The 23102-nt window shown below is 44.9% G+C and overlaps 1 protein-coding gene across 3 annotated transcripts in view; it reads right to left on the bottom strand.

Moving 5' to 3' along the window:
• The window catches only part of RETREG1 (reticulophagy regulator 1), a 97230-nt gene extending 74436 nt beyond the window's left edge, over positions 1-22794 (bottom strand). Inside the window, exons 1-3 of one of the 3 annotated variants that reach the window (XM_054715260.1) lie at positions 22387-22794; positions 5482-5588; positions 33-63 (exon numbers count right to left, since the gene is read on the bottom strand). In XM_054715260.1, coding sequence (XP_054571235.1) covers positions 33-63; positions 5482-5588; positions 22387-22688 — 440 coding nt within the window. In that variant the 5' untranslated portion in view covers positions 22689-22794. The remainder of the gene's footprint in view (positions 1-32; positions 64-5481; positions 5589-22386) is intronic. The other 2 variants (XM_008151668.3, XM_054715261.1) reach the window with 2 other exon arrangements.
• Between the last annotated feature and the right edge of the window lie 308 nt (positions 22795-23102).

Raw genomic sequence — 23102 nt, 5'->3', positions numbered from 1 at the left:
ACTAGCCACAACACTGAAAGGAAGTCTCCTACCTTTCACTGAGGCTTCTCCACAGCTGTGCACCTGCAATAAGGAGAAGGGAAAGGTGAAACTTAACCAGGGCATTTTCCTCTGGAGGCATTTCTCATCTTAGAAATACTCTGGCCTATTTTAAAATGCCATGCTTACATCTTTAAACTCTAGAACTTTGCAATCATACCTTGTACACCTCTGATATCATAACTAATTCAGGCAATTAATCCACACATACTTATTGAGATACTACTACAATCGAAACACTTGGATAGGTACCAGGGGAGAGGGAAAACCATATACCATATGGTCCTGCCTTGAGGACTTGACCGTCTAGCGGTGCAGCCAACACTTGCCCTCAAGTAAATGCGAACCCAGGAAGAAACTACACCAGCAGCACAAACCATGAGAGGCCTGGGAAGACAGAGCACCTGTAACAGCGGTGGTACTTCTGGTGGTGGTTGTTAATCCTCACCGGAGGATATTTTTACCATTGATTTTTAGAGAGAGTGGAAGGGAGGGAATGAGGGAGAGGGAGAGGAAGAGAGAGAGAAACATGGATGTGAGACACATTAATTGGTCGCCTTCCGCATGCGCCCCAACAGGTCGCGGATTGAACCTGCAACCCAGGTATGTGCCCTTCGGTGCATGGGCCGATGCTCTATCCACTTAACCACACCAGCCAGGGCAAAAGAGACGGCATTTAACGTGATCTTTGAAATGGTGCTGACAAACGGGGAACTAAGACATTTTATTTGAGAAAGGGTTTTTTTTATTTATTCGTTCTTTAGGTATTTTGAGCTTATATCTAGGCTCAAATGAAACTGACAGAAAAAATATATACCTAGATCTCATTTCCTTTCTTAATTCCCCAGTAACTTTCTTCATCAGATTATGCTTTAATATTAAACTTTCAACTACCAGCTTCAATGAAATGGCTATAAGACAGTTTCAGCATTTACCATCAAATGACAAAGATGATGTCTCCTGTTCTTCAGTGTCCCCTACCAAAGATCTATGTGACAAGTTCTACTTAAAATTTAACCCCAGGAAAATGTTTCTCAAAATTGCTTGCATCCTTTCATCAGATTATTAGAACTGTATGTCTGATTTGGTTTCCCTTTTTGCCTTGGCTGCCAGTAAGCCCAGACATAAATCTGTTGCTCAATTATGGTCACCATATTAGACTCCTGTTCTTCTACTAGACCTCTTGTCAGCAATCTTATGTTCCTTATAGGCTGCCTCAAATATTCTGGAGTTAGATGAAATATCAAAATAAACGACACAAAAGAATACAAGGAATTATGAGCACTAGTGAGGTCTCAACAAACGTTGGAAGGCTGGATAAGCTAAATCCTAGAAGTACCAACTCCCCTTGTCATATGACATTTCTCTGACAACACTGGAGCCAAGAGTGGAGAAAAGAGATAACAGTACTGGGTGTTGCTTTGTTATTACCAGTAAAAACTGGAAAAATGAGCATGGCTGTTCGCATGGAGAATAGTAAGGACAGTGGCACTGCAATCACAGAGCAGAGACCAGGCTGGGGCTGCACAGGGCTGAGGGACAGTGCAGTGTAAGAGGCTGAGCAGGAAAACACTTGAACTACACACCAAGAGCTGGTCCAACCGCAATGAGGGGCAGGAGCCTGGACAAAGGAGTCCACTGAAAACCGACCTTCGGCCTCTGCAGGGGTTGGAGACACTGCACTTCCCAAGGCTAAGGTAAAAGATGAGGCCACTAATAAGTGACCGAACCCAGATTGTCATACAAGCCATCAGGGTACAAGCAGGAATGACAGGGAATGGAGGGGCACAAAGGACTACAGTGCATAGCCAGGATTCCTGGTAGGTCCGTGTTCTGTAGCAACCAACACGTGGCTCAAATGAGGAGTGCAGATTTTGCAGGAGGCAAGGCGGAAATAGAGACAGTGGGTGGAAATGCTGCTCAGGTGGCCGTGGGAAGCCCTTCTGAGCCCACAGCATCTTATAGAGAGCTGGACGGGCATTCGGTTTCTTAGCAATGAGAGAGAGGAGGTGGTGGTCAAGGAGAAGTGAAGTCTAAGTGGTCATGGAGGTTGCCCATGCTGGTGACTCGTAACAGACACTAGAAGGATCTCCATGCTTTTGCTCACCTATTTCAGAGTAAGCATCTAAAACGGTATTAAAATTAATAATGGAGGGAGTGGATGAATACAATCAAATTCTTAACAGTTGACGAGTAATATCTTTAGCCAAGTGGAGAAGTGGAAGGATAGCAGGAGACGGAGCATCCCCCTGAGCCCTGATGACTGGGTCCTCCTTTCCTCGTTGCGATTGCTGTCAGCCAAGTATCTAGTGAGAGCGGCTGGCAGTTCTGCTTGAGGCCATGGTGTTCCTATAACTGCATCTGGATCTAATTTCAAGCCGATTCTGAGCCTCCCAGAGACCAATTCATCACAGCCGGGCCTGGGTCGAACGGCCTGCGAAGCCAGGCTCCTGCCAGCTATTTACAGCCTCAGATGGGTCTTTGTCCTAAAAGGCTTGGCGAAGAAGACGAAGCAGGCACCAGTGTTTCTGCCGTCATAGACTGGGTAGTGCTGGGAAGGCACAGTCATTCATCCAGTTTCTCGGGTTTGTTTTTTTCATTGAACAGAAATGCTGAATTCAGAGCAATGTGCCCGGTGAAAACCCTGACAGGAAGATTGGCCACTGACAGATGTCTGCCCCACTGGATGGAGCATAAGAGCTCCACTTGGGTGGAGAGGCCAGGGGGGTGTCTGAATCGCACCAGAAGCCCAGCACCTACACAGGCCCTGGCACAGAAAGGCCCTCACAGACTGACTGATGAGGGAACAGCCCCACGTTGCTCCCATTAAGTGGCAGAGTTGAACAGAGTAGACTGTTACTGTGCCCAAGGCACTTCTGTTTCACCCTCTTATTCAACCCTTACGTAGCCCTGGAGTAGAGGTTAGCTTCTACAATTTCATAGGGTAAAGAGGTTCAGAGAGTGTAGTAGGCTGAATCATGGCTCCCAAAGACATCAGGTTTTAACCCCTGGGACCTGTAAAATGTTACTTTTATGAACAAAGGGATTTACCAGATGTAATTAAGCTAAGGGTAGTGAGATGGAGATTATCCTGGATTATCCAGAGGGGCCCCCAATACAGCCACAGTGTTCTTGTATGAGAAGGGCAGAGGGAGATTTGACACAGACAGGAGACAGTACTGTGATCATGAAGGCAGAGACTGGAGTGATGTGGCTACAAGCCAAGGACACCAGCAACCCCATGTACAAAAGGAAGAGATCAGACCCTTCCCTAGAGCCTCCAAAGGGAACAGAGCCCTGCTGACACCTTGACGTTGGCCCAGTGATGCTGATTTTGGACTGCTGACCTCCAGAACCATGAGAGAAGAAATTTCTGTTGTTTCGAGCCACCAAGTTTGTGGTCATTTCTTATAGCAGCCATTGGGCACTAATGCAGCCTATGATGGGGTCTCTCCACAGCTAGGAAATGGAGTGAATCAGCTCAAGAACTAGACCCTTTAGGCTACAAGTCTCCCAACTCTGCCACCTTAATTTTTTAAAGGACCGAATCTTTGCAATGCAGAGGTTCCTTGTAATTCGTGAATATGAAAGTTCCATATTTGCAAGTACATCAAGCCATGAGTCATTGCTGAACACAATCTCTGTGTAAGGGGCCGAGCGTGAGAGAAGGGCAGTTACGAAGTCTTTCAGCTTCACCCTGGGCCTTCCACATTTGTCTGTTCCTCGTAACTTGTGCTGGGACCCAATCTGATGCACCACTGAAAATATGGAGACGCTCAGCTTGCTCTGTGAGTCCACTTCTGCAACTGAGCTAAAATGACTAGGGATAAAATTTGTCAGTGGCTATTTCTACTAAGATTTCCAAGAGGAAGGTTCTGGAGGGTGAAAATGTGACAAAGTATATTTGAGAAAAACAGGCTCTCCTCTACCAGTTATGAATCAAGGCAGAGACATGGGGACCACCATGCACTGATCCCGCCGACCCTGGTACAAGATCCCATAGTACCGAGATGCTCCACCTCGGGGCGGCCTTCACACATCTGGGAAAACAGAGAGCATCAGGGCAGGTGCCTGTTAGGGTTAAAAGTTAGGAGTCTGTTCTCTGACACAGAAGAGGGGGTTAGGGAAGGAGAGAGGAGAAGAGAGGGTGAGAAGGAAGAACACATGCAAGAATATAATCTAAATCAGGGGTGGGGCACATCCGGCCTACGGGTCCTGTAAGACCCACAAAATCATTTGATCTGGCCCTGCCAAGGCATTAGGGGTGAGGTAACTAAACGTTTGACTAAATATAGCAGGCTAATTTTTAAGTTGATAATTTTGTATGATGTTATAAATATCCAAATTGCCCTTGGCAGAAAAAAGGTTCCCCACCCCTCCTCTAAATCTACAGATTCATGAAAAGCAATAACTGGACAAAAGCAGGTTTGTTCCCCTTCCCAGAACACAGGAATGAAGAAATTGTAGTTTAAGAACTATAAAGACTTAAAATATAAACTGGATTGCAGTCCACACCATGATAGTAAATGCGTAATACCTGATATCCCTGGTCTCAGAGTTGGCATCAGGAGAGGGGTGTACCCCACAAAGAGGCCTCAGTGTCCCTGTCGGGGCTAGAACTCTGGGCAGGTCTTATGCACGTTCATCACGTGAGCGCCAACCAAAATTGTCTGTCCATTTGGGATTACGTGTAGTGAAGTCAAATACTTAAATGTAACGTTCTCTTAGCTATCTTTGATCAATTCAATCTAACCACATTCACGGGGCTCAATTTTTCCAAGGAGGGATTTTTGCCCATTTACAAAACAAGCTCAAACCCTGGTAGAAGAGGACCCTCCTCTGAGTATGAAAAAGTGTGGCTCAGATTTATGATAAACTAGTCAGAAAACACCTTCAGAAAAAGTAAAAAATAATGTACGTTCTCACTTTTAAACTTAATGTTTAAAATTCATTTTCCATCACCAACTAATTTAAAAAAAAATGTTAACCATTACTTACTTGTTTTTTAAGCCCTGCATTAGTTTTTGTTCATTTTGAGGTAGAAAAAAATTTACATAAACCAGTCCATTTTTGAATGGCCCATTTTCATCATGTAGTATGTGATAAATATTTAACGGTTATCATCACTGATATCCTTAAATATAAAAATGGTACTTAAATAATAGTGCTTAGAGCTAAAAGAGAAACCAACAAATATAAACCTTTTGCCCAGAGCAGTAGCTATGACTAGGGACAACATCAGTTAAATAAAAAACAAATAGTAAATAAATGTTTAATAAATAAGTATTTAATCAACATTAAAAGTAGCAAAGTCAATGCCTGTATCACCTGGCTTCCTGCTCCTTTTCAAAGGACTTCTTGGTTCAGATGCCTGCACAAAAATCAGACATTCAGGCTCTAGAAAACTAAACCCCATCAATAGTGAATTCTGAGCTTTCTTACCTCTCTTTCTAGACAAAACCATATCCTTTATTATTTGCATAATAACTCGCCCAAGTATCGAGACGGCAATCAGGTGATACACTCTCCATGGAGTCAATGCAAGGAACCTATCAGAGCAAAAACAGACAAATCATTTCCGTTTGAGGATTTTTATCTTTTATGTTTTTTAAAAAAATTAGGTTCAGTTTCTGACACACACTCAACAATTTCACTTTTCATATCACCCCAATGTGAGCACATCCAAGTCATTTAATAGGCATCGATGTCAGCAAAATAAAAGCGCTTGATCCACGTGTGCTTTTGTGCTAGGCTTTCTACTCTGCCCTCTAATGTGGGCAGAGACTCTGCTCTCTTGGGTGCGGCCCAAATTTCGCTCTGCTAACAGATAGAGAATGGAATTGACTGAAAGAGAATTATGATAGGCTGGAACGGCAGAGCCACAGGGCTCTTAATACAAACAGAGAAGCCACAGTAGAAGCCCTGTCCTCCGTTTTATGTTTTACTTTTATGCCATATTCATTTCTTTAACCACTATACCCCCCCCCACCAATCTCAAAAATAGCAGTTATTAAGAATTCAATTTGCTAATAACCACTTCTCCTTAAAATCACTACCCTTTTGTCCATTTGCCCACCTCCTCTCCAGAGAAAAACAAAGAATCCTTTATCTTGAACAGCATACAGACCCTATAGCAATTTTTTTAAAAAATTGGACTTACCAAGGAATGGAATGGCAAAGTCACAAGGAGCTCTGAGGCTCCCTATGGAGGTTGAAGCCCATTTCACACTAGTTAATTGGCCAAGCTAGTAACGATATGAACATTCATGTAATCATAATTCATAGAAAATTAACTTAACAAATGCATCATGTACTGCTAACTGCAAGGCATTGTAGAGATTGTAGAGAGCTACAGAACATATGAGCACTGCCTTCTAGAGACTTACTTCCTCATCAGAGAGACTAATACAGATTGAGCTAGCCAAGTACCTTGAAGTGAGTCTGTCTAGGAACACAGGTCAACAGCTCCCCACACGGCATGCCCCTTTCAGGGACACCATATCCTGAAGTCGTCCCAGGGACACACCATTCACTTGTATTTCTTATTCAATGATGAAATGTTGAAAAAAAAAATCACACACTACCCAGAGCTGGGTGTGGACTCGTCACTGTAGTTTCCAAAGATGCATTTAAGTGGCAGAACAGTGACGACACTCTCGGTCAGTCCCTATGAGAGGCAACACTGGGACAGGGGATCCAAAGCCAGGGATCATAACCCTACTTGGTGCAACTGCCCTGACTAACAAGGGTGGGAAATGTTTTCAAAACCTATGTTTGTTTGTTTTTAAAAGGGGGAGTTTGTGGTGTGTCCAGTGGCGGGCTTTCTAGTTGCTGGCAAAGAAGGGGAGAATCGTGACCCGTTATTCCCAGTGCTTGGGGAGCTACGAGTCCTTGCTGCTCTGTGGCCAAACCTGAGGCACGGGAAAAAGTGGCTGCAAATATTTGAGCACCAATATATGTATCAAGAATGTCCACTGTGGACCCACATGCCAATGGACACTGTCCAGATGCATTTCGATGACAGGACAACCTCAAGGCCAGAGTCTATGTCATCCCAAGCAGAAAAGCCCTTTCTCATTCTTTCCTAAGGGCCCAATTAAAAAGGAGCACAGAGACAGAAACAAACAGAAAGATAGAATGAGATAGAGATAGAGATAGAGATAGAGACAGAGATAGAGATAGAGAGATAGAGATAGAGACAGAGATAGAGACAGAGATAGAGACAGAGACAGAGATAGAGGCAGAGATACAGAGATCCAGAGACAGGGAATGCCTGTGGATGAGTTTGCAAGCAAAAGTGGTCTGGCTGCCTCACAGCCTCAGTCCTTACAACACCCTATACTCTATTTCTAGAACATTCCAAACTGAGAGTGAACCTGGGATTCGAATGAATCTCTTCTGATGGCTGTCAATTCTTCAGGGTCCCCCAACTTCAGCCCCTGATCCTGGGACCTCCTGGATCCCTCAGCAGGTTCAGGAAGCTGGGCAAGCAAAGACCCGTTTCCTGCAGCTTATTCTGCCCACCCCACCCCCACACACACACACACACACACACACACACCAATGGAGGGAGTGTGCACACTGCTCTCAGGCTCCTTTCCACTGTAAAGTTATTTTTATTTAAAATAATACTTCAATGTCTTCTTTTACATTTAGTGATTTTTAAAATAAGTTTCAGTAAATAGCACAAAATGTAACAGAACATTTTTCAGTGGGAAACTGGGATTCTGGAAAGGCCGCACGGGGCCAGGCACTGGCCTGAGTGGCTTCCCGTCCCTCGAGGCTGCCGTCTCCCTGATCCTCACTGTTATTCTGTGAGGTCCCCACCTTTTACAAATGAGGAAACTGAAGCTCAGACAGACTGAGTCACTTAACTGGGTTCACCTTGCTAGAAGCTAGTTCACACCTCATTTCAGAAACCCTATTCCCCAGCCACAGACACATACACACACACACACACACACACACACACAGAGGCACGCACACAAAGACACACACACATACAGAGGCACCTATGCACACACACATGCATATACTTGCCCATCTCCATGAGTGTTTATTTCCACTATGTTTTAGTCCAAAAAGCAGTGGAGAGAGCCAAAATATCTACAATCCCACAGAATAAGTACAAATAGATAAGAAAATTGGCAACGGGAAAATAAACAAAAAAGATTACTCAATTCTGAGGTTAGCCCACAAGAATTCAAGCCATGAGTTGAGCTGCAAGAAGAAAGCCACAAACTGGGATCCGAGAAGACCTCTTCAGGCCAAGACTTAATGCTTCATCATGAGAATCCCCTTTTTTACCCCAAGAAGAGAAGACAAACTAACACAGAGATCATTTCCATATCTTCTTAATATGGAACACAGCAAAGGACTAAGGACAGCAGCCAGTGCACAGACAGCCACCCAGACTCCCTCTGAGAGCCCGGAACCACAATAAGGACCGAACACCACCCTGACTTGTTAGAAGTGACGCTGTGGGGATGTTTGCTTTCCAGTCTTTTCATTGTTTGCCAAGGAGGAGCTGTAAACTAGGAAGAAAGAGGAGTGTTGATTGGAAGTGTTCCAGCAGGGAACAAAGCCACCTCCTCACACTGAGTTCAAACTCACGTGGGTGTGTTAGAGGCGCTGCCTTTACCCAGCAGGTCTGTCCGTCCCCGCTCCCTCTGTGTGCCCACCTGGGGCAGTGCCAGGGGTAGAAACAACCCTAACAACTTTCTCTAATTAAACAAGGGAGACAAAGCCGTCCCTCAGCACAGCCCTAACCAAGCTCCAACGGAAAACACGTCTCTGCTGATCATTCCACCTGAGATTTCCAGGCCCATATTAACTCTCCAAACAAGACAGACAACGCCCGTGAAAAACAAGGCGGGGAAGAAGAAAAGAATACGTAATAAGGAAAGATGACCGTTTCCCATTAAGTTCTCCACATGAGTGCCTTAGCGTCTGTGCTTATAACATTTGCCCTTAAGCACAGACAATAAAAGAAAACGCCTCAGTTCAACCACAAATGCAGTCAGCAAGGACTCTGAGGCTGGAATAGAACAGGATCCACATTTCCATCACAGGCCTGCACTGCTATCAGATGAGAAGAGAACGAGAGGTAAAATTCAAAAGCCTGGCAAAGGCACCAAAGTGAGTCAAGATACCATCCCGTGGACAACTGTCACACTCGGTAGCCACACATGCTGAAAACCAGTCTCCCTGGCAGACGGCAATCAAATTAGAGCCCTCCACTGCTTTCCCAGAGTAATGCTTTTTCCTTCTTAGTACTCATCTTGATTCCTACTTGTCCATTTGTCTGTCCGTTGTTTACCATTTCCTGACACCACTCTGCAAAGTTCATGAGGGAAGGGTCTAATCTCCTCTGTTGGCTGATGTCACCCCAGCAATAGGTCACTAACTGGCCAATAGCAGGTGCTCAATAAATACATTTTGTATTGTTGTTCATTCAACATATGTTAAATGACTGTGCATCAATTTATGCAAATAATCATGCATGTAACTGACATAATCATCAAACATTAAATCCCTAAAGCACACTATTATAACAGTAACAGTTTGTCAAAATGAAAAAATAAAAATGGATGGAGGAGCATAAAAACTTCCATACAATTTTTTGATGACCTTCCATGAAGCAACTGAGAACATGGCTGGCCCTTGGACCTTGGCTTAGATTAATGTTTCTCTTTAAGGGAAGACCGGGCTTCTCACTAGCTATTGGAAGTCAGTCTGTCTCTCCTAACTGCCACCGGGCCAAAGCTCTGTTGCAAGGATGTGGTCAGTCAGATCAAAGGGATGGTGCCTCGCTATCTCATGCATCCTCGTCTCTGGAGGCGCAGCAGATGCACCTCCCTTCAAGTCTAAGAAGCCATGCTTACAGGGAAAGCTACACCAATATACAATATATGTTTGGGAGTTCTTCTAACAGCCATGCTCTTTATTTTTATTTTATTTATTTATTTGAGAGAGAGAGAGAAACATCGATTTGTTGTTCCACTTATTTATGCATTCATTGGTTGATTCTTGTATGTGCCCTAACTGGGGATCAAACCCACAACCTTGGCATATTGGGACGACCCTCAGCCATGCTCTTCAATGCCATAGACATGTGGCAATCATGGGCTCCTAAGCCTTAAAACATGCACCTGTTTGCACCAAGCAAACTCCATGCACATCAGAGATTTCATGGGCAACATTAGAGCTAAAAGCATAGACACAGATTCAATGTCTTAGACATACAAGGCACTAATATACAAACAGGCTGAATTTTCAGCTATCTAGTATTTAGTGACATTATTAAAAGTGAAAATTTTAGTCCTAACTGGTTTGGCTCAGTGGATAGAGCGTCGGCCTGCCGACTGAAGGGTCCCAGGTTCAATTCTGGTCAAGGGCATGTACCTTGGTTGTGGGCACATCCCCAGTAGGGAGGTGTGCAGGAGGCAGCTGATCTATGTTTCTCTCCCATCGATGTTTCTAACTCTCTATCCCTCTCCCTTCCTCTCTGTAAAAAAATCAATAAAATATATTTTTAAAAAGTGAAAATTTTAATGGAAATAACCAATTTCCAGTTTGATGAATGAAAGCTGGTGTTCACTAATACTAGTGAATTAAACACACACACACACAGAAAAGCAATTTTTAAATCATATTTTCCATTTACACTGGATTATATTTAAAAATGGATTCTAATAAATTTAGAACATGAGCCAAAAGTGAAATTGTATTGTAAAGTGTTTTTAAATATTTAAATATCATTTACTTTAAAAAGGTTAAGAGTTTCATGTACCATTCTGCATAAACTATGATAAACTGGTTAAAGTCTCTCACTAAAACTTTCTGATATTATACACAACAGTGCAAGTTGCTGTTTTGAATTTTCCCAGAAAGTTTTGGGAAGTTAAATTTAAAAGGTGAACTTTTAAATATATAAGAAAATATATAATCATTCCTAAAATTAATAGAAAGAACGTTTTCATACTACAGTCAGTACCCCAGCAGATACCCAGGGAGGGTGCAGGGATAGCACTGCAGGAGAAGGCTCATCTAACGTCCCTCCTCCAGCTCCTACGCCCTTTCTTCCACATACAAAGATGGATCGGGACTGTATGCAACTCATGCTGAGCCCCAGGCGAGAGGCCACGAAGCCACCTTCTGACTCGGGGTGGAAGACCCCTCTCCGGGATCCGGTGATGTGCAGTCTCCTGCACCGTGGTCCCTAAACTGTACTCTTCTGATGGACTCTCTCGTCCTGACTTTTACATTTTACTTCCCATGAAAGCTTGAATTTTTTAAAACACTGAATGCGTGCCTGGCTTTTGTTTGTGAACACCCTCTATTATATGTGCTAGCTACAGGAGAGCTTGATGAGAAGAAGTCAACAGCTATTTTAAGAGGTTTTATTAAGAACAACAAAAAACCCTTAAATTGTAGTTGGTAACCAATATAACTATTGAAGTGGCCATGCCTGTTTTAACGGGTCCTGGGGGTGTTTTAGAAAACACAAGTATCAGTTTGTAGTTCAGGAATACAGAAAAATGTTTCCTTCGAATAGTAAATGAATGTTCAAGTGACAAGAATGCCTCCCTACGACAGGTTTCCGGGAGGCAGTTATCCTCATGGGGTGAGAAAAGGTGGTATTGCCACTCGCTGGATGTGAAACACCTTGTTTCAGGTAGATGTGCTCAAGTTGTGCCATTACAACTGAGAGCGAGACAGTCTTCAATTGTCTCCTTTTGTCAAAATTGACTTTTAACAAACTTCGGCTCTGTGGACGGGGGTAAGGAGGGAGGATGTGGTCTGAAGCTCACAGCTAGAAGCTTCTGAGGATCCTGACAAACCGGGGGAGAGCTGTCCACACTCCTGCCCCAGACCCTCAAGAACCCCCGAGACGTGGCTGGATCGATGGAGTAAGTTGTCCACAGTGACCTGAAAACTCGGAGCAGTGATCCTGGCACCAGGGAAATTATTATTTTGCTGTCCTAGGTTTCATCATTGCTTGTTTCAACGCTCAGCAGTTCTAAAAAGGGGTCAGGAGGCCCCGAGGCGGGGCCCGTTGTCACCAGCTCACGGTGGGGACTTGGGCCTCGGTTTCTTCATCTTTACAATGAGGTGATGACGGAGCCGAGCGGAGTCCCTACCTTCTGTTTCCTCATACAGATGCCCTCTTTTGAAAGAGTTTAGCTGCTAACAAAACAACCTGGTTTACTAGGTCAGAGCTGGTGTAACTTGATCATAGAAATAAGAATCTTCCATCAGCTGTTTGAAATACGGAAAAAACAGGTCAGTGCCTTCAAAGTACTGGGGAGCTCGGGGTCCTAGAGGATTTTAATAGATTCATTTTATGGTTCTTTGGCTGAACTCTGCTACCCTGGACCCGCAAAACACGAGCAAAAGTGCCAGGGTGCTTTTTTGGGAGCTGACCAGCAGAAAGTGGCACCTATGTGGCCTGAAGCTCCCAACCAAACCTAAAATGTAAATTGCAGGGACACTCTTCCAACTCAGCACATCCTGGCCTATGACAAGTTAGGATGTCTGTTTTGAGCACATGCAAAGTCAAAGCATGAATTCTATCCACCTTTTGGTTCATTAGATGAAGCCTATTCTAGGACTGTATGTGTTCCTGCAAAGCCAGGCCTGCCACCCACCTCCCAGGGCAAGACTCAGCAAAGCCCACAGCACCCAGCCAGGGCAACTTCCCTGCACAACTGCAGGGGGTGCCACGCAAGCTGTGCTCTGTGTGAGTACCCCTTGGAGGCACACAGAAGCCCTGTGTTCAAGTCCACAGGACTACAATGGACCACAAAGTCATACGCAGCTTTTATATGGCCAACGTTGAGTCTTGGAAGTATGAAAGCCAAAAAGAAATGCTTTAAGCTTGCCCTTAAGCGCTAAAGCACTAGTGATAATACAGCAGTCTGGCCAATTCCCTGTTTACCTAAATACCAGCCATCAGAAATCAATAGCTGGACTGCTACCGATCATCTACAAGAGCTTGGAAAGGCCTTGGAAAGGCGTCCGACTGCTCAAACGCAACACTGGAAGCAAGAGAGGAGACCGGAAGGGCAATGCTTCAGAAATCTAAGAGCAAATTATTTCCAACCCAGAACTCTAAAGCAAACCAGACTAGCAACCAGCTGGAAGGGTGAGACAGAGATATTTCCTGCACACGCATTCACACAACATGCATTTCCTTTGTACTTCCTCAGAGCTGGAGAATGTGCTCTCTCAGTACAGAAGGAGTTCACCAAGAAAGAGTCCAGTAACAGGGGAAAACCAAACAGAAATGAGAGACTCTGAACAAACAAGAAAACCTTAAACCATCGTGAGCATTCTTAAGGGGAAGGAAAGGGGCCTCCCCCTCGAGGCTGCGACTTCTCCTGACCCCGTCTGCAGCATGGGCCCAGCGATGGAGGCTCTTGCAGAGGAGAGAAGGAACGGGGTGACGGATGTGGATGTCCTAAGAGGACAGCAGGCCCTGGGGACAATCACACTAGACCAGTATAGCAGGGAGAGGACTCTGAGAGGGGTGGCTTCAAGGGAAAGGGAAAAAAGAGAGGAACTCAAACTGGCAGCCTGATACACTTGACCCATTATCAAAAGGAGTTTTCCAGAAATGCTGGAAAATTAAAAAGATCAAGTAGAAGAAACTGCTAAGAGTAACAGCAAAAAGAAGTTGTATAAGCACGGTACTGTAAACATGGCATTCTCCTTAGTTCGTGTATAAACAATGCTTACACAGTCACAATGATAAGTGATCAAACCGAAAATTGTGATATCATTACAGTAGATGGAAGAAGGGAAGGGGGTGTGTGTGTGAATTAGGGTAGGAGGGAACAAAATAATGTCTCCGACTGCTCAATCAAGAAATGGCATTAAAAAAATTTTTAACAGCCCAGCTGGTGTGAATGTCACCAGTGGTTGAATTCAGTGGTTGAATGTCAACCTATGAATCAGGGGGTCAAGGTTCGATTCCCAGTCAGGGCACATGCCCAGGTTGCAGGCTCAATCCCCAGTAGAGGGCATGCAGGAGGCAGCTGATCAATGATTCTCTCTCATCATTGATATTTCTCTCTTTCCCTCTCCCTCTCTGAAATCATTAAAAATGTATTTTTTTTAAATCTTTAAAAAAAAGTAATCTACTGACTAGACTTATTGTGGTGACCTTTGCACAATATATATAAATATGAAATTATTATACTGTATACCTAATATAATAATGTTATATGTCAATTATGCCTAACAATTTTTAAAAATAAATTATAAATATTAAAAAATGGCATTTTAAGGATATTATTTAGAAAAGCCTAAAGAGAGCTAAAAGCAAATCATTAACAATATTTGCTCTGAGAAACAACCAGGAAGTGGAAAGAGACGGGACAAGAGAATGTCTTGCTTTTATTAAAAGTCAAGTTGGAATTAATCGATCTGAAAGGCAGCAAAAAAGAGAAAGCATGCATATATGTGTAAAGAGAAAGTGATTGACTTTCATATGCAGTACTTTCCACATAATTTACTACATTTTCTGTAAATGTAGCTTTAATTTTTTCTTTTTTATGTAATTGGTTGTCAAAAGAGTTTTACTAAGTTTCTAAAAACTAGAAAACAAACCCACAGAAAAATAAAATACCTTCAAATTGTTCCAGGTACCATGAAAAATATAAGCAGATCTAAATACCGAAATTAACAGGCAAGACCCAGAGAAGGTGGCAGGGATGACCCACTGAGGTGACCACGGACTGACGCCCATGAAGGGGCTGTGGGTGACACGGTGAACACAGGCAGAGCCTCAGAGGCGAAAGGAGCAGGCTCGGGGCCAGTAAGAGCTGCAGACAGAGCAGGGAGGCTTTGCAGATGGGCCAGAGGAGCAGGGGATCTGAGTCCCCGAACATCCTCCCCTGCTCTGTCAATAAAGACACCGCCGTGAATGCCCGGCCAACAGCCCAGCTCCCCTCCCCCAGGGTATGGCAGAAGTGCTCCTTAAAGACTGGATGCCATCCCCAACACTAAACGCACCCAGGCTCACAGCCCACAGGACACATGTTTCAGGTGCTATTCGACACTATCAGGCGGCACAGCCACCTGGGAAGACGCAGGGGTCCCCAGGACCTTTTACCTGGAGAGAAAGGGCCATCCTCCTGTCAAAAGGGCAAACAGAAAAGGGCACCCAAACAAGATGAAGCTGGACCACCTGACAACTCAGAGAGATGCACTCTGGGTTTTTGCAATTAACGCTGGAAAACAGAAAACAAAGGTGATGGAGTGGAGCTGTGGTTAGTGATGAAATTTTACTTGGAAAAATAAATCAGCTTCTTTCCTGAAAGCAGATAAGAGACAACCAGCTAAGTGGAGGGCAGCCGATGTTTTGAGAAGTAAATTCACTCGGTCCTGTAGAAGACATATGGGATAAGCCATATAACATCACACTCATTTCATGCTGCAGCCTCCCCTTGCAGTAGGCTCTAGTTGATAGGGGGGGAAAATGTACAAACGCCTGGTTGGAATCCAAGCTCTGCCACATACTGTCACCTGGGGGCATATGGCTTAAATGCCCTGAACCTCAACGTTCCCCTCTGCAAAATGGGACAATGACCCCTTGCTGGGTGGTGTGAGAAATAAATAATAACTATGCCAAGTGCCCCAAAGCAGGAGCCCAATCAATGGTCATTGTTAAAACCAATGATCACTGCAGGTATCCCCAAGTGAAGTCACGGAAGGCCACAGAAAGTGTGCCCCCAAATTTGCCAAAAGAACAATGGCTTGTTACACAGCAGCCAAGTCGGTGTATCCAGTAACCCAGGCGTGGCCACAACTTGAGTGAGTGCTGGCGTCATCTATTTGTCTTTCCAATGAAAGGTTCGCTCAGTGTCCGGGCAGAGATGGGAGGCCGGCTGGCCCATGGGTGGCTGCAGCTCCTTCTCCCAGTTCAAAGACTCCGTCTGGAGCAAGAAAGTGGCCACACCTCACCCAGTGTGTTTTCATTTAGGTAGTGCTGCCTTCATCCCCAAGAGAAAAATATTTCCTTCCCTAATAAACTGAAATGAGCAGAGAAGAAAGCATGTAGAAAATGAAAATCTTGCCCAGCCGGCGTGGCTCAGTGTTTGAGCTTCAGCCCATGAACCAGGAGGTCACTGATTCAATTTCCGGTCAGGGCACATGCCTGGGTTGCAGGCTCAGTTCCCAGTGTGGGGCATGCAGGAGGCGGCCCATCGATGATTCTCTCTCATCATTGATGTTTCTATCTCTTTCTCCCTCTCCCTTCCTCTCTGAAATCAATACAACTCTATTTAAAAGAAAAGAAAATGAAAATCTTCCTGAAGAGTCTCTGAAAACACTTAAGAGTTTTATGCTTCTAAAGCATGTATGTAAAGAGATGTGGATACTACGGACCCTTTTGAGCTCGCTTCTGTAATTTCCTTAGCAATACTGACTACTAATACAATACAGCATAGAGGTGGCCACAATACTAAATTTAGCACTATTCCATGAAAAAAAAAAATGCAGCTTGAAAAAAATTGGTCTATGAGGACAAAGATGAAAATACAGGGACCTGATAAAAACGTATTCACTAATAGAAATGGCCAGACATAAATAAAGCCAGGAAAACAATGTCATCCAGCGTTTCCCCCCAATTATTTGTGGTTTCCTGCTATCCTTCCCCATGAAAGACATAGCCAGCCTCGTCCTCGCTCAACCTTCTCAATCTCAGTAGACCGTTCCTCCTTCAGAGAGATATTAGTCACCACTGTCCCATGACTCCTGGCCACGTCCACTACAGGCACGCCTACCTTTCCCCCTCGTCCCCACGTCCTTCTAAGCTCAGACCTCTCAGCCTTCCTCTAACAAGCTGCAGGAACCAACCGTGATGGTATAGAGGGTCTCTTGACACCAAGGGCGAGTTGGATCCTGCGACCTTCCAAACCAACGCCATAGGACAGCACCCCAAGGACTCCCAGTGGGTCCTGGGCATTCCAGATTACACAGGTGCCCAGCCTGAGGCGTCACAAAAGGCAGAGTACCCAAGGTCTCCTGCCCTGGTGCGGTCACCTCAGGCAAATCACGTTCTTGCAGTGTTACTATGCACACACATGGAGGGTAATGTTGTCATGCAATGCCAGATGCTCTAGGGAAAAAGCCCAAGGCATAGACTTTCCTGTATGCCAAGCCTCCAACTGTGGGTTCAATACTAAATCACATCAGGGCACTTTCTGGGCTGCAGAGACAGCGTGCCCCACGAGGGAGGCTGCGCTGGAAGGCATCCAATTTCAGCACTGTGACCCGCCAGGAGACTGAGAATAGGGGCATTTTGCTCCATCCCTTGCCTGTCCAAGGCAACCGTCATGTGGCCGCAGAAAACATGCGTCAGAGCTTGCCACTCCTCTCACCAAAACCAGACGTTGCACACAAAGACTTCTGTCGGAATTTTTTTCAATAACTTTATTCATGATAGCCAACCCTGAAAACAACCCCAATGAACATCAACTGACAAGTGAATAAACAAATCGTGGCATACCCCTGAAGTGGCATCCTGGTCAACAACAAAAAGGAAAAAAAATAACTGATACGGCCGAAACCGGTTTGGTTCAGTGGATAGAGCGTCGGCCTGCGGACTGGAAGGTCCCAGGTTCCATTCCAGGTCAAGGGCATGTACCTTGGTTGCGGGCACATCCCCGGTGGGGGGTGTGCAGGAGGCAGCTGGTCGATGTTTCTCTCTCATAGACGTTTCTAGCTCTCTATCCCTCTCCCTTCCTCCCTGTAAAAATCAATAAAATATATTTTTAAAAAATAACTGATACGCACGACGGGGTGAACCTCACAACTGTATGCTGAGCAAACAAAGGCAGACACAAAAGACATCATAATAGATGGTATCGTTGATGTGAAACTTTAGGGGAGACAAATAGAATCTATGGTGATGGAAAGCAGGTCAGTCCCCAGGGTGGGTACTGACAGGAAATCTTTTGGGGTGATGGAATGAATGGCCTGGATCGTGGTTGCCTTTGTTACACAGGAGCGACACTGGACTGTACACTTAAGAATCGGTGCACTTTACTGATGGTACACTGCAAACAGTTAATTCTTTAAAATCAAAACCAAATGGGCATTTTCCGTTTCATTGGGTTCATTCCATTTTATGTTGTGTTTACCATCGGGTGTCACTGATTGCCTCTGGGAAGAAACCGTAGCCAGGGGCAGGCGTGGGAAAGAGACCTTCAAACTGTTGGCCCCTTTGTACTTTTAAACTTTTGAACTGTGAGGCGGTATCAGCTATTTTGAAAATAAATAAAATTTAAATTTTTTAAGAGAAAGAACTTAAAAACATGTCCCTCATTGATACAATAAGAGAGACACAGCCCTCGGACTACTATTAAGTGCTACCCCATCCATTGTGGAAATGCTGTTCTTGAAGCAAACACTGTATGTGGTCTGCATTTTATCAAACTCCTCGGAGCTCTGAGTGAATACTGTTTCTTAGCATAATTTAATACGTTAGTATTTTCCATAAAATACATAGATAATAGATAAGAATACATACATACACAGTTATAAAATACTTATAACTTGAACACTATGTAACCACAACCCAAGTCAGAAAATACAACACTGCCTGTACCCCAGAACCTTCCACATGTCCCTCTGTGATCACACCTTCTCACTCCTCCCAGGAACAACCACTCTCTTGATTTCAGGAATAAGAATGTCTTTCTTATCTCCTATGTGTATGTCCCCAATCAATACTGTTCAGCTTTGCACATTTTGAAACTTTAAAAAAAAACCTGAATCATTCTGCACATATTACCGTGTGCTTTCTCTGCCCAAAATTACATTTTTAAAACTCATCCATGTTGTTGCCTATCGCTTAGCTTACTTTCTTTGTTATTCAGTATTTGGGGGATGGCAGGAATAAATGGACTACGATGTACTTACCCATTATAATATTCATCGATACATTAATGAGGTGGCTTTTGTTTTATCCCCATTGCCTAAAGAAAAGACAAGTCCATACACATAACATGACATTCAAGGAAACCATTGCCCCAAAATGTGTTTCCAAAACACCTAGCCAGTCTCATTTTCCCCACTTTTCTCTACCAATCCGTGTGCCATTACATCAGTTTGGCAATACTGATTGAAATAGCAGGTACAGTTCCTAAGGGTTGGAAGGCTGCTGACCATGTACTAGATCTACCCAAAACATTCCTGTCCATCAAGATCTGGTCCAAGCATGATCTCCTCAGGAAGACCCCACAACCTCCTCTGTCCACAATGCCACCACTCCCCTGAAACTGCATCAGGATAACCTACCCTTTCTCTGACTCTTTTAAAAAAATATGTATTTGTATTGATTTCAGAGAGGAGAGAGAGGGAGAGAGAGATAGAAACATCAATGATGAGAGAGAATCATTGATTGGCTGCCTAATGCCCCACACTAGGGATCAAGCCCATAACCCGGGCATGTGTCCTGACCAGGAATCAAACCGTGACCTCCTGGTTCATAGGTTGATGCTCAACCACTGAGCCACACCAGCTGGGCGTTTCTCTGACTCTTCTAACACACTTGCTTCACGCAGCCTTGAGTTATAGCTGTTTGTTAAGGCCATACCTCGATGTTGGTTTTTGTAGTTCATAGTACTAAAATCTTGCAGATAATGGGCAGGCAATGTATGTTAGAGCTTTTGAACTCGAACCCAAAATCCTGAAAGCTACTGCTGGTTGGGACTTGGGTGGGAGGCAACCAATCAATGTGTCTCTCTCACATCTATGTTTCTCTCTCTCCCTCTCTCTCTTTCTCTCTTTCCCCTCCCTTACATCCTCTCTAAAAATCAATGAAAAAATATTCTCAAGTGAGAATTAACAACAACAAAAAGTACACTATTTAAAGGAAATGATGTCCTCAAAAAGTGTTTAACCCCAGAAACAACAAAGGGGAAAAGTCCAAAATTTTAATGAAATTAATAAATGAGTCAGAAATTCCAATTAACAAATATTTTGGAATGTAAAAAGCAATACTATTATTTTTCTATCAAAGAAAATACATGCATGCAATGTAAACACTGCAAACTGGAAAGAAATGAAAGAGATGATCAAAGATATAAATGGGTTGAAGGCCTGGTCATTGTTTGCCTCTCCAAAGAACTCATAAAACCAAATGGATAGAAGATATCACTAGAATAATGCCAAATATGCCTTCAATTATTTTATGCAGAAGTCATTCTTTTCAATAGAGGTTATTAAGAATACATCATAGGAAAAAATGTTTGCAACTCATATTCCAGAAATTAGGCTAAAGTCCTTAATATAAAAAGAGTTCCTACAAATCAATAGGAAAAACCCCAATGGCCCAACTAAAAATATGGTTAAAAGTTATTTATAAACCGATAATTCAAAGAAAAGAAAATTATAATGACCCTTGAACATAGGAAAAATACTCAACCTCAGAGAAATAAAAATTAAGACCATAGTGGGATATCCTTTTCACCTATCTGATTTGCAAGATCAAAAAGTTTGATAAAATGCTGTTGGCAAGGGTATAGAGAAACAAGCAGTCATACGCATTTCTGGTTGAGGTATAAATTGGTAGAAGTCCAAGGAAGCCTAATAATTTAGTGAGATCCATCAAAATTACAAGTACATGTCCCCTCTGATCCAACAATTCCACTTCTGGGAATTTATCCTACAGAAATACTTGCATATATGCAAAAGAGTGCATGTACAAAGCCATTACATGTAACACTGAGATAGCAAAAGTTTAGAAACAAACTCAGTTCATCAGTAGCACACAGGTTAAATAATTAGTGACATCCTTACAATGGAATTCTGTGCAGCTGAAAAAGAATAAGGAAGTGATCACCAAGATACACTAAGCAGGGGAATAGCACAGGCAGTATTCTTCAATGTGGGTCGAATATTGTGTATCTGCTGAAATATGCATTCTCTGGAAAGATACAAGGAAACAGGTAACATTGGTTGCCTCTGGGAGGAAACCGGGTAACTAGAGACAGGCATGGGAAAGAGATTTTCAAAATGTCTATCCTCTTGTACCTCCAAACTTTTGAACTATAAGGCTATTAGCTATTTTTTTTTAATAAATAAAATTTAAAAATAAGAAAACATGATTTTAAAAATATGTCCCACATTGGAAAAATGAATGAGACACAACCCATCTAGCATAACATGACATAGTCTCCTTATTTGAGTGCTCACATAACTTCACAACAGCATAAAGAAATTTGGGGGGGGAAACTCTAGAAATGCTGATAGCAAAGAGACCCAAAGTCAAGTTAATTCACATGCAAGGGCCCTAATTAAGATACAGCAAGTTTTTAGGGAAAGCCAGGACTAGCACAGAATCTGTAAGAAAAAAATCTTTGAGTTGCTCGATTCACCTAGATAGAAAATGGACGGCTATGTATGTATGTCTTGTGCATTTATTTCCTAACTTTAAGGTTAAGAAATCAATGCTCTCTAACAAGATAGCTGTTACCTAAGCCCGGCTTAATGTGCGAGGTGTGGGTCATGCTTGTTATGAGGACAGGGCTGCAAACAAAGGCGGCTTTTCTCCGCCCTCCATCAGATGACGGAGCTGTCCTTCAAAGAAGGAGCCAGACGCTGCCCCTGTCCCTGCCGGGGATGGGGTCTATATGGAGGGACACACCTGTTGCTTGGGGGCTTGTCATAGCCATTCCTGTGTATCCTCTCTGTACTTCACATAAAAAAATATGACTGTTTTCCACACTGAGTACACCTCCGGGCTGGGGGTGTATATAATCCATCTGGCTGCCTCCTGTTTGCTCATCAGGGAGTAAAGACAGTATACCCAACCCTCCCGGGAAGGGAAAAACACATCATTCAGTGCCCATCTCAGGTGGCAGTCTGGAGCATGTACCTCAGCTGGTCCAGAGATGCCTGCTGGGGGTGCAAGAACGAATACAAGTTCAAGCACGATTGCTCGGGCATGCTTTGGGGGAACAGGTCAAAACCTGCGAGTTTTAGAAAGCAGAAGCCCAAGTTACGGAGCACGGTGGGTACACCTATAGGTACAGGTGCAGGCGGGTCAGCCAACCACCTGGCCTGTGAGACAGGATACACACACACACACACACACACACACACACACACACACACACGATGACAACTGTTTACAGGCAGTGCATCTGGAGCAGAGCTGCAGTGGGTGTCTACCTGCTCAGAAAGGTGACCAAGGAAGTGGGGCAAGGCTGACACTTCTTATTCCGCAATGCCCAGCGAGCACCCTCACCCCAAGCGCCCTAAGGTCGGCTGCCCTCCTGGACGTCCCCTCACCCCACACCCACACCCACACCCGCCCTGACCCCGAGATCTCACCAGAACAGCAGGTTGGCCCCGGCGAAGCCGAGCAAGGTGCGCAGCGGCCTCTCCCAGCTCAGGAGCTCCTTGGCGCAGCAGCCCAGCCACAGCCCGGGCTCCCCCAGCAGCCAGGTCACCGCGGCGGCCACCTCGCCCGCGGCCTCCGTCACCTGCCGCCCCGCGGCCGCCGCCGCCGCCCCTTCCTCCTGCGCTTCCTCCCCCCGCTCCCCGCGGGGAGCCCGGGGCGGCGGCTCCTGCTCCCCGGCAGCCCGAGCCGGGCATCCTTCCTCGGCGGGCTCCGGAGGCGCGGGACTCGCCATCTTCAGCGGCGCTTGCAGGCGGGGACGGGCACGCGCGGGCGCGCCTGGGTGTGGGCGCCGAGAGGGCGGCGGGTCCGACACGGGGCGCGCACCGCGGGGCGCCGAGCTGGGTGCCTTGTGACGTCAGCCCGGCCGCGACTGGGGCGCCTCCAGGGGAAGTGGGTGCGGCCAAGTTCGCGCAGGGGCGGGGCGGCGGGCGCCGAGGGGCTGGGAAGCCTCCCTCGCGCCGTGGGAGCGAGCTGGGCGGGGTCCCCGGGACCCAGGGAGCGTGACCCCCTTTTCACTCCCAGCTGCGGAGGGGCCGGAGAGGACCCCCTACCGGTTACTTATCTAAAAGGGAGTCAGGGCTCCGGGCGGCATCCATTGGACATCTTAACTTTCTCACGCGGGGCCGCCTTCGCGCATCCCGCAGCC

This window comes from Eptesicus fuscus, chromosome 4, assembly GCF_027574615.1.
Source record: "Eptesicus fuscus isolate TK198812 chromosome 4, DD_ASM_mEF_20220401, whole genome shotgun sequence".
Lineage (NCBI taxonomy): Eukaryota > Metazoa > Chordata > Mammalia > Chiroptera > Vespertilionidae > Eptesicus > Eptesicus fuscus.
This window is presented reverse-complemented; position numbering and strand designations above follow the sequence as displayed.